At 38.4% G+C, this 15,300-nt stretch overlaps 2 protein-coding genes across 3 annotated transcripts; one reads left to right on the top strand and one right to left on the bottom strand.

Annotated features, from left to right (window-relative positions):
• Positions 1-543: 543 nt before the first annotated feature.
• fitm1l (fat storage inducing transmembrane protein 1, like) lies at positions 544-3,695 on the top strand. The gene is made up of 2 exons (XM_018678395.2): positions 544-1,430; positions 2,129-3,695. The coding sequence occupies exons 1-2, from the start codon at positions 1,252-1,254 to the stop codon at positions 2,805-2,807; spliced, it is 858 nt and encodes a 285-aa protein (XP_018533911.1). The 5' UTR covers positions 544-1,251; the 3' UTR covers positions 2,808-3,695.
• Positions 3,696-3,855: 160 nt separating this feature from the next.
• Positions 3,856-13,924, bottom strand: trnau1apb (tRNA selenocysteine 1 associated protein 1b). Of its 2 annotated transcripts, XM_018678393.2 has the most exons (10): positions 13,810-13,920; positions 13,668-13,731; positions 12,673-12,770; positions 11,803-11,902; positions 10,834-10,886; positions 8,874-9,002; positions 8,259-8,375; positions 7,066-7,360; positions 6,181-6,226; positions 3,856-5,903 (listed from the first exon to the last, which is right to left on the bottom strand). In XM_018678393.2, the coding sequence occupies exons 2-10, from the start codon at positions 13,701-13,703 to the stop codon at positions 5,767-5,769; spliced, it is 1,011 nt and encodes a 336-aa protein (XP_018533909.1). In that variant the 5' UTR covers positions 13,704-13,731; positions 13,810-13,920; the 3' UTR covers positions 3,856-5,766. The 2 variants fall into 2 exon arrangements, with proteins under 2 accessions (XP_018533909.1, XP_018533910.1); XM_018678394.2 differs by having other exon boundaries at positions 6,181-6,223; positions 13,668-13,924.
• Positions 13,925-15,300: the final 1,376 nt, after the last annotated feature.

Consider the following 15,300-nt stretch of genomic DNA (forward strand, 5'->3'; position numbering starts at 1 on the left):
AGCTTTGCAGATTCAAGTGACTACACCATGTTGTTGCCACATAGCTGACAGGATTGCTTTGGTCAGGGTCAGTTTAGGAAACTTAAATTGAGTGGTATTAGAGAGAGAAAGAGGACAGAGAAAACAGTAAATGTATGTACATTCTGTTTGAGTGTGCGCGCGCATATCGCCATTTGTTGACTGACAGAGACAGATCCCTGCAACAGCTGAGTCTCAGCTCAGATGCAGTACAAAGGTTACTGCTATTTATAAACATGAACATACATGCAAATATACACAGTGTGACACAGCATCTAATTTCACTTCATTGTTGGCACTTTTAATTCATGACTTTTATTGTAATGTCAGCAGTGACACTGCTGCTTACTTTCAACCTCTATTTCTGCTATGAATTAAGATTAAATTAGTCAGGAATCCTATGATATACTTAACACTAAGGAATCAGTGTCTTTGGTTCAACTTTCAGTCATCTCTGTGGGAGTAATGTGACAACTTCAAGGTCCAGGAGACATATGACAAGGCAAGAACATAAATAGTATTTTTGTGTGTGTGTTTGAAAGGGGGGGGGTGGGTGCCAATGAGGGAGCAGAGAAGCTACAGTTACTGCAAAGATAGTTTGAACGGAGTAGATGTTCTGAAGCTACAACTCTTGGACGTCTAACAAAATATATTCCACACAATGGTGGCCATTGCATTTCTGGAGAAGCGATACAAAGGTGGCCAATGACAATCACTGCACAACAAGACGAAAGCAGGAGGGAGACACTTGGAAACTTGCTATACAAGGTCAGAAAAGACTGACATTTAACTTACTAACTACTATCAGACCGAATAAACTGTAGTAAATACTGAGTCACAGAGGTGCCTACTGGATTGAAGAATTTCATGGTTAGCATTCACAGTGCACATATCTGTGGAATGCTAGAGGCCACCTGTCGTTTCATTCATGTTACTTAATACAGATCTGCACATGGCAGCTAACTGAATCACACCAGTGGATTTCAACTGATTTTGCCACACAGCCAGGAGCTCTGAAATATTGCAGGATTAATCCTCTTAGATTGATCACTTCCAACCACACCTCTGGATGACATCAAATGCTGAATTATTCCAATCTTCGACATGAAGTAATCCACAGTTACTAGTGCGTTAAATGCATCCTAGTTGGGATTACAGCCTTGTCACATCAAACAGCAGAAGGTGATTTTCATATTTAAGATAATATCTAGTCAGTTTTGGTTCTGGGTCCAGATGTTCCTTAACACAGTGCTGGTGGTCCTGACGGACCTGGCAGCTCGGCTGCTGGGTAACCATGTATTCAGGCGGCACTTCCACCTGTTGCTATCTGCAGTGGTGATGTTCGGTCCTGCACTGAGCTTCTGGGTCTCCCAGCACAGTGTCTTTGCCAAGAGAAGCCACTTTCTCTACAGGTGAGACTGTTTCCTGTTTACTTCCTGCTTACTCGTCTGCTTTGGGCCTGTGGCATTTTTGTGTCATTGAGTGGCATCTGCCAGCATGCTATTGTTTAAAGGAAACATTTGGAAGAATTGCCTTGATTGTTTGACTTGTTTAAAGCTGAGGAGGGACGTACCCCAAGCTGAATGTGTTTCCTCCTCTGTGGTAAACAACTGACATTAGAAAATAACACAATAAGCAATTTTCAGTAACTTTTAGTGAGTTTCCTGTGATACATCGAAACCAAATGTATTTGCAGCTGTCAGGTCTTAACTGCCTGTGTGCCGCACCCTCTGACACTGACTGTCACTCACTCTGTGTGTCAGCTCCATACTACATACCACTGTGCACTGCACAGTATACTGTTAAGTAAACTACATTATTATTATTACAACTAATCAATCTATTTACTGCTTCATACTAACAATAAATGATATAAAACATACACTGGCAGAAAGCAATCAATCAAATATTTTTTGGAAAGTTACTTTCTATTTAACATTAATTTTAAACTTTTATTAAGCCGTTTTTTTGTTTGGCCACTTTGTTTGGATGATGACTTTAGCGGCAAAATATTCCACTACTGCATGTTCACAAGCTAGTCTCTGTGTCTCTCTTACTTTACTTCTGAAACTCTGTTCTCTCTCTCTCATTTCATCACCTCTCTGTCCAGGATGTTCCTGCGCTCTGGCTGGGGCTGGACCTGCATCTTTGTCGGTTCCTTTGTCTTCCTCCTCTCCTTTTCCATCAGTCGTTCCCTTGCACTCTCCATCCGTCACCTCTCCAGGCTTGGGCTGGCTGGTGGACTGTGGCTTAGTTTCTGCAAACTGCTGGACTATCTGGAGAATGCCACAGGAAGCTGCTATGAACCTTTAATCACCAACCAAGAGATTACCAATGGCCAGCCTCTGTTAGTGTTACGAGAGGGGGAGAGTAAGTCTGAATGCCTAAAAGCTGGGATGTTGTGGAGAGGATATGAAGTTTCAGAAGATGTCTTCCTTCTCTGTCTCTGCTGCCTGCTGTTGGCAGAGGAGACAGCTGTGTTTGGTCCTTATTTAAGTTTGGGGGGGGTCTCAGATGCTCCTCTAAGGATCCTCTTCCTGTTCTGTGTTCTCTTGCTCTGGCTCTGGATCTTTCTGCTGCTCTGCCTCTTAGCTTACTTCCCTAAGTTCCCCACTCAGCTGCTGGGAGGCGCTCTAGGCTGTCTGAGCTGGAGGGGACTGTATCAGGGTTGGTATCGCTTGGGGCCCAGCTGGTATTGTCCCGGGAGGCCTGGACTGGGACTGTTCAACACCAAAGCCAGCAGTAATGAAGCTGAAGCCACACAACTGAGCCATGATCACTGCAATTAACTGAAAAAACTGATTTCAACACAAAGATGAATTAAATCATTAGGTCAGGGTGGTTCTTGAAACTCTACAAGAATTCCATGCAGGAAACAGCAGTTGATATTTAGATACAGGCTGGAAATGTTTGAGAAATCCTGATTTTGCTGAACCCACGCTTAGATTTTGTTTGCAACGTAAAGAAAAAAATGAGTATCTAAAATTATCTGATGGATTTATGATTCGCTTGTTAGCATCTACAACTCAAAAATACATTGAAGACTTGTGTATTGAAAGACTTGAATCCTATAAGGCCCATTAATGAGATAGACAAGTAGTACGCCTGACAGATACAATCAAACATCCATGCAATTCTCTGTAGTGCCTTTTTTGCCTGGTGTCTGCTAGCATCTTAACAGAGAACACATAGAGAATGTCTACAAGTGTTCTGACACTTTAATTTAAATCTTTATTTGGGGATGAGGGGATGAAGACTGGGAGGGTTGGGTGCCAAGGTCCCAGCTATAGAGTGGACAAATTCAAAGGTAAAACCAGAGCAGTGGATGGGTCAGTGTGGTATATTACTTCTTGTAGATAATTGATTGTCCATTAGCAGGGTGCTGCACTGTGTCTCACTTTGAATAACTCCTAGAACCTCAGGGCAGGGCTTATTCACTGTAGATTTCAGTTGCTCTGCTTTGCATCTCGGGCCAACTGAGCCAATGTGGGCTATGGCTCTATATACAGTGGGCATGTTGGGTAATGGTTAGGCAGCAAGCAGACAGAACGGACAGAGAAAGGAAAAAAAAAAGGCTGGGGGGGAGTAAAAAGTAGAATGTAGGTGGGAGTATATTAGTGTGTATGATTGTATTTATGTGTCTGTGTACAATAAAGCTGTTGCCTAGCCACAGTTCATTCGCAGAGGTCTACAGAGAGTTCTACAGATTTCATGGCTTGATGTCCAATCAATTAAGTTTGCCACCTGTACCTGACCACTATTTGGAGCACCACAGGAAAATCTGAAGACTTTCTGAAGAAGGATTTTAAACCTACAGCATAATAAATTGTGCAAAAGTGAGAGGTTCTGAAAACTCTGAGGCCAATATATTAATACAGTTCAGTTCAAGAGAAACACTTCATTCATCATTTTTCTCTAAAGAAAGAAGACCCAACACATTTTTTCTCCTAAATTTGTTTTGTGATAGTACATCTTCAGAAACAGAAAGAACAGAAAGAAAACCTTCAAAACATCATTGATCGGACAGAAGGGAATAAAAACTTGACATCTGCTACAATCTGCTAGCAAATCAGTATTCTACCTCACAAAATCATTACATACAGTTTCACAGCACTCAGAAATATTCGGAAGTTGTACCTTTCCTCTATTACACAGAAAAGCAAGCTTCTTTTCTGTAACAGTCATAAATTACATCTATGGTTGATTACTGTTGGGTAAACTCATTATCACAATCTTCCCATACTTTTTCCATACTTCTCCCCAGATAACGCTCCAATAAATCTAAAAAAAAATGAAGGAAAAAAACCTGAAGAAAATTAACAAAACAAGATAGACTGACACCTTGTATAAACTAAAGAAATATTATTTTTGCCTCCAGAAGAGAGTCTCCTCCTAAAGAGTTCAATGAGCAGTTAGATTTTTGCTGGTGACTATTTCAAAAAGGATCGACAAAAATGAATGACAGCAGTGTTTTGTGTTATGTTGAAATATTGACACAGAATTCAGTTTGCCATACCACACCTACAGTGCAATCGGCAAGTATTCAGACCTCTTCTCTTTTTCCACATTTGTTATGTTGCAGCCTTATGCTAAAGTAATAAAAAATATTATTTAATAATATTTAGTAATAATTTATCCCATTAGTCTACACTCAACACCCAACATTTTGGCAAATTTATTAAAAAAAAAAAAACTGAAAAATCACATTGACATGAGTTTTCAGACTCTTTACTATGGCAACTGAAATTTAGCTCAGGTTCCTCTCATTTCTCCTCATCATCTTTGAGAGGTTTCTGTACTTTGATTGGAGTCCACCTGTGGTAAATTTAATTGACTGGCAAAACCACAAAAAATTGACCACAAAAAACTTGCTGCATTTAAGATTTCCAAGAGCACTGTGGCCTCCAATATTCTTACATGGAAGAAGGTTAGAACAACTAGGATTCCTTAACCTGGCTACCAATCAGGGGGAGACCAGCTTGGTAACAGAGTTGACCAAGAACCCAATTGTTTTTGCTCAGGTATGTATTGTCAGCTGCAAGACCTTATATAGAGAAGCCGGTGTGTGCCTTTCCAGATCAGGTTCAATCAACTGAACTTACCACTGGTGGAATCCATTCAAGGTGTAGAAACATCTCAAAGATGATCAAGAGAAATGGGAGGAACATGAGCTAAATTTCAAGTGTTACAGCAAAAGTGATGTGATGTTTCAGTTTTTTCTTTAATAAATGTACATTAATTTCTAAAATTCTGTTTTCACTTTGTCATTATAAGCTATTAAGTGTAGACTGATGAGAGAAAATTAACATAAAAAATATTTTGGTATAAGGCTCCAACATTAGAAAATGTGATAAAATGTGAAAAAGTGAGGGGGTCTGAATACTTTCTGAATGCACTGCATTGTGCCTACAATACAGCAGAGAAGGCAACTTCAGAGCTTTATCCCTAAACTTACAGCTCTGGTATATAGAAGTGTTCATACTAAACAGTACTGCCTACACAGTAACTTCACTGATTATTGATCAACTGTATATTACCAACATGGTAAACTATAAAAGTATTTGAAGAGGAAAAAGTACATCTGTAAGCCTTTAGTCAGGCTTGTTAAAAGTACTGAGACAGTGAACTGAGGTGGCCTTTATAGGTGCCAATGTAGCTTTAAATCATCAAGATTCTGGGGAGCACAAAATCATACAAAACAAAATATTTAAAGATTAGGGAGGGATCAGAGGGGACAAAAATAAGTTATCAAGAAAGAGAGGGAATGGGCGAATCAACAGAGTTCAGGGGTTCCCAATGACAGTTCATCATGGCATTGTAGAGCTCCTCACTGCATTGCATAAAATCTTTGTTCCACTGGTCCACGTTGCATTCAAGGATGGGCTCTGTAAAATGCCCCAAAGCAATAAGTTAAACACATCCACAGTATATGTTGTCAAAATCAAAGCAATAACAATACAAATACTGTATATCAGTGACTATGTTATAGCTAACAGGTAATGTAGAGAATCCCAAACCAAACCAAACCTGGAGTGGTGGATTTAACTCCTTGCATCTGTGAAGTATCCACTACTACAATGTGAATGTTTTTGGTGACATAAGATTGGAAAATCTGACAATGGGAAGACAGCATACAAAGACTGACTGGAAACAGGGTCATACCTTCTGCATTATCCTCCTCTATGTCGTCAGTTTCTTCATGACTCTGCTAGAGAAAGAAATGAAACACAGGCAATTATAATAAATACTGATATGCTGAAAGAAATCAGACACAATTAAGCTATACAAGACCATGAAGATAAAATTCTTATCTTGTGGATTTTCATGACAGACAAACACACAAACAATGTGACTGTAAGGTTGGTTGAGTGGTGAGTGGTATTTTCCCTTTTGGAGCATTGGATCAGTGCAACATATTTACAGTGCAGATCAGCTAGGAAGAATAAAAGATAACTGGGAACTCCATACTGAAAATAGGAAAAAGAATCAACGGAAGCCAATCAACAAACAAACAAACAAAAAAACACTCTATACTGGGCTATGCCCCCATTCCAGTTTGGGCCACTGTCACCTACTTGTGCTGGAATGCATGGACTGGCAAACACTCCTAGGAGAAGCTCCAACTCCTGTTTACATAGTCTGTTAGATCCTCTTACTCCAGGAGATTCCAATTAGACCATAAATTAACTTTATAGGCAATATTTTTCTTTTGGGCAACGGATAAATAACTGTAAAAATGATGGCGTGGAAAATTCAGAAATGGACAGGCACTGTGTGTTGAGTCTTGCTTAAGTTGGAAGTTATGTCTACAGTGTTATTATTTTATGTATGTGTTACTGTTTAACACAGTCTGTATCCACAAGAACATATGTATGCACATATAGCTTTGCTCCAACACATAAATATACTTATAGGCCATTTTCAACTGAAAAGTAAGATGAAACTGATATTGATCTTCTTGCCTAACTCAAAGTCAATCAACAGACAAGCATACTTCCCAACATGTCTTTGTGTTTCTTTAAGTACGTGTGCAAATATTTCCCTCACCTCTACAGCTCCTGACATGTCAGTGGACATGGGTGGCATCCCCATGGGAGGTGGTGGCATCATGTGGCCCGGTGGGGGGTATCCATACGGCCCATAGTTATAGTTGTAGCCACTGTTGTAACCACTGTTGTAGCCACTGTTGTTATAGCCACTGTATTGGTCATAGCCACCCCACTGAGAGTAATAACCCCCCTGACCCCCAGCGCTATGGTTGCCATAGTAACTGGACTGAGACTGGTTGTAGCTGCTATGGTAATTCTGGCTCTGGCCCCCGTGGTAGCTGCTCATCTTCTGACTGCAAAATAAAAAACACAACAACGTTTCACAGATATTTGAAGGGTATTTAGTGAAGGATGAGTCGACCAGCAGCATTTTCCCAAAATGTCAAGTATTTCACTCTTCACTTCTCTTGCATCATCAAAACCAAAATTTATATATCTTCAACTTGTAGTAATTCTGCAAGACATTAGATTAAATGTTTCAAGGACATCTAAATGGATATAAAGGTGCAGAATGGATACAAATTCTGAAAACTAGAACTAGAAAATAAATACTTTATTATTATTATAAATACTACTGCTACTACTACTACTACTACTACTACTACTACTAATAATAATAATAATAATAATAATAATAATAATAATAATAATAATAATAATAGCAGAGATAACTCTTGGTTGTCCTTTCTTGGGGTGGTCCTCATGATTTGGCTGACCTTCATGTCTGGACTGTCATTTCTCTTTACTTAGTTGAGAGGCTATTGCCATGATGATGGATTAGGACAGTAGTTGAATAGGGCTATTTACTGTATAGAACTGTGTAACAACCCTACCTCCACACGACACAACTGAAATTCCACAAAATAACTCTTGATAAGGCACACTTGTTATTGAAAACCATTCCAGGTGACTGCCACATGAATCTGACAGAGAAATGCCAGAAACATGCAAAGCTGTCATCAAAGCAAAAGGTGGCCACTCTGAAGAATCTAACACATTGAACATATTCTGGTTTGTTTAACACTTTTTTGCTTACAACATAATTTCATAACTGTTCTTTCATAGTTTTGATGTATTTAATATTACTCTACAATGTATACAGTAATAAAAACAAGGAAAAACTGTTGAATGAGAACGTGTGTCCAAATAGCCATAGCCATGTTCCGTCATGTTTCTTTGTCAGTGTCTTACCTCTTTGCAACAGCAATACTGAGTCTGAGTGGCTTTCCGCCAAGCATTGTTCCCTGGCACTCCTCAATCGCCTTCTTCTGCTCACTCTCCTCACCAAACTTGACAAAGCCATAGCCTCTGCAAGTCAAACAACGCTTACATTTCCATTCCACACCAACACACACTACATACTTGGCAATAAATAGCCACTTATAATGAGAAACAGAATATAATGGGTATTATTATGGTAGAACTGAAACTTGTTGTTTTACTTTTAACATGAGGTAGCATCACTTGAATTGTGAGTTGCTCTTGCTTAGCCTATATGGGGAAAACAATAGTTTTAGAATAAGACCGCAAGAAAACATTTCCTCAGCCTTTCTTGAAAATAGATGAAGATGTACTGGTGGTCAACGTCCATATCACTGCCATCCAAATAATCATGATACTACCGAACCAGGAAATGTATTTACATCACTCCGTATTTCTTACAAAAATATTCAGACAGAATATTATACTGCACACCAAGGACATTAAACAAACAATATGTAGTTCAAGGAATCACCTGATGTCACACAATACAAAACATTTCTCAAGCCATATTGCTATCTAGTCCACCTCTATGATCTAACATACCTGGAGTATCCATACTGGTCGGTGACAACTTTGGCTCCTTTGCAGGATGAGTACTTCTTAAAAACTTGGTGCAGCTGGAAGTCGTCCACCTCAGAGGCCAAATCACCTACAAACACTGAAAATTCTGGCCTGAGAAAAGGAAAAACTTTGATCAAATATTCCTTTGAATATACCTGTATTGTTGTCATGAATTAGAGGGATAACTCCAATGTTCAACATTTGCCTGATGGCTAATCTAACTGACCCAAAATCTAAAATTTTCCCACAATCCCTTTTGATTTTTGTTGTTCTAAAAATGCAGCCAAAACATCAAAGTGAAATAACTTGTATGCAGTGCCATAATTTCTTTTGAGATAATCTGGCCTTTGCTAAGCATGTGCAATGATTATACAGTGGCAAGAAAAGGTAAGTGAACCCTTTGGACTCTATATATCTATAAACTTAAAATGTGGTCAGATCAAAAACAATTTATCTTAACTAACAATACACACTTGTATTGTTCTTCATATTCAATACACTACTCAATAGGGATGTAATGGTATTGTCAATTTCACAATATCGCGAGAACAAATGGGTCTTGATAGCGTCATGGACCTGGATGGTAACAATCGATAGGTCCTCTGGGGGAAACTGTTGTTTTGTTTCAGCTGGGATGGAGAAGAGCGAAGGGAAATGAGAACTACAGAGACCATCGTTTTATGAGCGCCCATCATCCTTTGCGCTTCGGTCACTCCCTCTTCAAATCTACAACAAAGCTGGCTGACGCCAGTGTTGGAAATATGGGAGAACAGAGCAGGGGGAGAGAGTCAAAACCTTTGAATCTTAGGATCCCTGTGTCATGTCCATTTGTACAGCGGGACAATCATGGTAGGTTTTTCAGTGTAATCACTGAAAGAGGAAGAATACTGAAAGTCTTTTTTCATCAAACTCCAACGGCATTAGAAACATGTAAGGGAAAAGACAAGCAGCCAATCACAGTTCTAGAAGTTCCCGCATGGTATCTTCGTCAATGATATAGCCTCAATGTATAGTTATATTTTGGGCCAAATGCACACCTGCTATGACACAATCTATGGCATAGCAGCCTATGACACATAACAGCCAGTAGCTACGGCAAAGCCCTCAGCAACGTAGAGTTAATGGGACTTTAGCTGAACATCTGATCAGATTTTATGACTTATTAATACAGAAAACCAGATAATTCCAAAGGATTCACATACTTTTCTGGGGTGGCAAGAAACTTAACCCTTTATCGGGCATTCATTGAAATACTTGGAAATTCAAAATTTCAACCCTAGAGTGTCATAGCAGGGCACAACAAGACTTTTTTACTTTTTTGACATTTTTGAAAATATTCAATTTTCATGTAGAAAATCAAGATCATTGAAGTTACCATATGTGGTTCCTTGCCTGTCTAGGTTAAAAAAATTCTAAAAGGTGTATATATAAAGAAAATAGAAAAACACATGTAAAGTTAAAGGAACATTATTTTTAACATGTTCCATTGAACATAAATAACACACATATATCTATATATAACATAAATAACAAATTATATATAAATATAACTAGAACTAGCAGCTGTGGCTCAGGCATATATATATATATATATATATATATATAGATTCTCACTGGGTCACGTAGCGACGCCATTTGGATGTCTGCGAAGTTACCATATATAGTCACTTGCCCGGTAAAGGGTTAAGGAAAAAGAGAAAACACTAATTATTTGATTTCTGTTATTTACTTAATCTTTGTGCATTTATTTCATTTCAGCTCAATGTGAGAGTCAGCACAGTCTGTACATGCCCACTTTGTCCTGGGATCTAATCAGACAACATAAATCAAGTTACAGTTACAGTTATACGAAAAGCTGATTTGTGTGTAGCAGTTTTTTTTTTTTACACAGACTCAAACAGTAACATTTGTTAACAAAAGTTGAATGTAAATTATATCTCACCCTGCCTCTGGCCGTTTGCCATAGGTGGCATAGTTTAGCTTAAACTTCCGGGGCTGTACATGGGAAGAGAAAACACACACACTAAGCCAACATCAAACACCAAAGACATGTACTATAGCACTGATATTGCTGGAAATAGAGAGTGGCGTTATTATGGTTGTTATTTAGGTTTACATACCTCCACCACCCAGACCAGTCTTTAGCCCATTCCTCAGTTAGTTCCTACTAGAGACTCTATTCACCAGCTTCAAACAAAGTATGTTCATGCACAAGCAGCCTCTTAACCTCCTTCAGCAGCAGGTACAGGCCAGGTGGACAGGGGAGTCCAGTAGCTTGGCCAGCTCACATGGCCAACAGCATTTCAAATTCAGTAACAAGCAGCTAAAGCTTGAAACTTTACACATCACTTTGAAAATGTTCAAGCTGGCAAAATTTCTTTTTGTCACCAGAACCTCAAATAGACTTGCTATCATTGCAGCCACTAAAGAGTACATTTTCACTCTATAGTATCTGTAGAGTTAGAGTATAGAGTATAGAGTATAGAGTATCTGTAACTGGAATTCATTTGTATTTAGTATTGTTTTTTTGTGACTTGATTTATTTTTTGTGTAAATTGACTGAGAGGGCACAATAATTACAGCAAAGGCAACGCAAATAGCAAATGAAATACATCCTGTCTAATTTAACCAATGTATTATTTATACTAATTTGCATATTAGCCAACAATACTAATGAGTTTCTGTCATTACATAAAGGAGAACCAAGACTAAATGAGCTCCACTATCCACAGTCAAATCAACAACTTAATACTGCTTGATAACATAATTCTAATACTGAAAAATGGAATGTGATATTAAATTGTCAATATAATATTACATATTTGTGGAAAAAATGAAAATCATATAATTCAGTATGGATTGCATCAAAGATGTATGCATAAATATTTTGTAATTAAACCACAGAACTAACCGGATTTGATCCAGGAACCAGTTTTCCGTTGAGTCTTTGAACACAGCGGTCAACACTTGCTTCATCTGCCAGCTCAACAAAGCAGTATCCTGCAGAACCACTGCACAAGAGAACACGATGCTTGCATTAAAAGTATAAAAGTCACTTGAGAATGAACCCAGATTATCTCTTTAGTCTAGACCTGAAGGGGGCCAAAAAATTCCTGTAGTTGTGCATACTTATACATACATTCTGTCTTAATACATGAAACAAGTAGTGAAATCAGACATTGACCTATAAATTAAAGCTTACACCGTATGTGTTCACAGGAGAACATGCTTAACATCTAACATCAAGTATAAATCCAGTTAAAGCAATGAAATAGAACTTATGCCTCTCTCTATGCATTTATGCCAGAAGAACAGGCAATTACATTTATCAAGCAAAGATTACACAACAATTCTTTATCATTTAGGTTGCACTAGCCAAGTCTTATTTAAAATGTATGTTTGGGTATATAAAGCATTGACTGTAAATAAGCAAGGTAGTAGGTTAGATATGAAAACAGCTGCACCCCTTTTAAACAAAAAGAGTGAACTTCAAGACAACAGTAGTACACTGATGAAATGTGACCTTGTGTAGTGGATAGAACGATGTACTAGACATACAGCTGATTTTAGCGTCAATCCGGATATCACTTGACAGTCACGGGTGAGTGGTAGGTTAGTCAACACTTTGTCTGCAGCTGTTTATAGTGGGCAAACACCTCTAGTTTAGCACTTGTGCTAATCAATTTTCTGGGGGAAAATCTATTAGCGTATATAATAATGTAGCACTTTTAGCTTCAACAGAGAGGCTGGTGTATAGCATGAGGTGGTCTGTGTAATGTACCCTGTTATCCTGTGAGTGATGATCTTGACTCCAAACGGCGATTCTCCCATAGCACTAAAGGCCTGCTTGATGAAGTTCTCATCCATGTATGGGTCCAACTAAACACACATGCAAAGAAATTTACAACACATTATATTAAATCTTAACTAAACCCAAATATTCATAATACTGAAAATATATGTACACAACCTTTTATTTACAAACTCCATAAAGTAATTCTATAATTATGTTAAAACCCATGACTTAATGCTGTAAATGCAGCTTCAAAATGTTATAGCAAGAGGTCATTCGAAGCGCTCATGGAGCTTGGTCTAGAGATGATTATGGTTTAGCTACGGTTACACTTTAAAGCGTACTGTAGTTGTCTGACCAATTTTAAGCCTGTTAATTTTCAAGACATGGTGTGAACGTTAAAGTCGCAAACTATGCATAGCTAGTCCAACTTGATTATACGTAAGGGTTAACAGCTAGTGCCTACTATCAACTGCATCACCAACTTCTGTTATTTGTTTAACGCTAGCTAGTCACAACGCGCCGATGGAATCGCCTTGAAAAGTTTCTCGTATGGAATGGTACTCGACCAAACCCGATTCAAACCTCTGCCAAATTTTCGGTTTAGAGACTTCCATCAATTGCTAGTACACGCTCTCATTTCGTGTGTAACGTTATTCAATGCGTCAGGCTGCAATTACGCATATTGTATGTAAACTTTAATGATAAGCTCGAGTCAAGTAGGTTAGCTAATACTTGCTACACTTAAAGCGGAAACGCTTACAAGGAAGAGGTGTTTGGGGACTCATTTGACCACCAGTATTACTCTTGGCTGTTATTAAGAGGCGCTACACCAAACTCTACAAACGAAATACATTAGAATAGAGTTAAGTCTAACCTGTCTCCACTGGGGTCATGTATGCAGGCTAACTTTATGTAACCGAGCAAGCAAAGAGCACGCGTTGCTAAGCTAATTCCCACATTGAAATAAAAAGACAACATACATCACCCATCCACAGGCTCGTCTGTCTGTTGAACATCTTGTTGAATTGTGTAGCCGCGATAACACTGTAGAGGAGTTAGTTGGTGTTTGATGATGGTATAAAATAGCAATATGTTATAACATTAAAAGTTCTCCTCACGTACAAGCTGAACACATCGGTTCGCGGTTCCTCTTCCGTCTCAAACTGATGTGATACTTCCGGTTGGGGACCAAGCAAGTTTATTTTTCCTTTTTTCAAATTAAAAGTCCCCCTTAAAATCAGTGCAGCGGGATTGCACAATGAGAACTACAGTTACCAGCACCCCCTAATCGATACCTGAGGTAATCACATCATAAAAACTCGCAAAAACTTTATAAACCGTTGATCCGATCATATGAAATTTCAGAGATTCCTCCATTTATTTGAACTGTACTTTGTTACCATGGTGGTTACCATGGTGGTTACCATGAACATTTCTATGGATAGAGTTTTATATTCACACATCAAAGGTGGATGGTTACTGATGTTCTGATGTGAATCATATGAGAATTTCCAATACACCTGGTGAATGCTGGGTGTCTTGTCACTGAAATGCACTGAAGACAGAGATCTGCTGGTTCAAGATATTCTCATGTTTCAAGTGGTCCACAGAGTCAAAACTAGGTAAAGTCAAGTCCTAGCTTATGCAATGGGTGCAAGTGTCATCCCTCCAGTTGGCTTCTCCCCTCAGCCATCAGTTGATTTCCTGCATGATGAGTCCGTCAGCCCCAGACACTGATTACATATGGCAAAGACCTGCATTAATTGCCTTAAGTTTTGGCTGCTTGACACATATGCAGGGGCTTCAAAAAGTTTGTGGAAAAAGCACATAGCTAAAAATCATATGCAGGGATTTCGATCTCAATGCACCTGTACATTCTCGTACTAATGTGTCATAACATGTTCTAATCCCTTAAAGGCATGTTGCAACGCAAAAATAAACATAACTTAAACTGTCCTTTTTCCATGAACTTTGTGAGCCCCCCTCGTATGTGGATGTCAGGGGGAGTATAGACTTAGGTAACACAGGATTTTGGTAGAGAATAAAGTGGGAAACTATGTGTTCCAAGTACCATGTTGAGAATGATTATACAGTTTTAGCATCAATTGTGAAAATATGAGCTTGCCCCTTGCTTTTCCCTTTTATATAGTATTATATGAAAAAAAAACTCTCCTTGAGAACTTTAATTTTTTGTTGTTTTGTTTTGTTTTTCCTTTAGAACCAAACTCTATTTAATTCTTATGTTGTCTGACTCCTTTTTGATCAATTAACTACTTTTTATTTTTTAAGATATAATGGCATGTGGATTTCTGATGCGTGATACTGTAACTCTCCACTGATGACTATTAGATGTCTATACAATTAGTTGGCCAGTTGTTTATTATTATTTTTTTTGTTTTGTTTTGTTTGTTTGTTTGTTGTCTTAGGTCATAACAATGCATTGGTGGAAGATACATTTTATTTATTTAAAATCTTTGTGTTTTTAAAACTTTGGAGTGCCCCTGCTGTGTCTTTAAATACTGTATGCTTAATCCCTTTGCTGTTGTCTATACCTGAGCATAATTTAACAGTTTTAACATATAATCAAAACCCCGTCCCCGTAAAACATGATAA

This window comes from Lates calcarifer, linkage group LG4 (assembly GCF_001640805.2).
Source record: "Lates calcarifer isolate ASB-BC8 linkage group LG4, TLL_Latcal_v3, whole genome shotgun sequence".
NCBI classification, from domain to species: domain Eukaryota; kingdom Metazoa; phylum Chordata; class Actinopteri; family Centropomidae; genus Lates; species Lates calcarifer.

Coding starts and splice junctions, on each gene's coding strand:
- fitm1l (XM_018678395.2), top strand. CDS start 1,252: ATGTTCCTTAACACAGTGCTGGTGGTCCTGACGGACCTGGCAGCTCGG. Junction 1,431..2,128: donor AGAAGCCACTTTCTCTACAG/GTGAGACTGTTT, acceptor CTCTCTGTCCAG/GATGTTCCTGCGCTCTGGCT.
- trnau1apb (XM_018678393.2), bottom strand. CDS start 13,703: ATGTTCAACAGACAGACGAGCCTGTGGATGGGTGAT. Junction 10,887..11,802: donor TGGTTCCTGGATCAAATCCG/GTTAGTTCTGTG, acceptor TCCCATGTACAG/CCCCGGAAGTTTAAGCTAAA. Junction 9,003..10,833: donor GGCAAACGGCCAGAGGCAGG/GTGAGATATAAT, acceptor TCCTTTTCTCAG/GCCAGAATTTTCAGTGTTTG.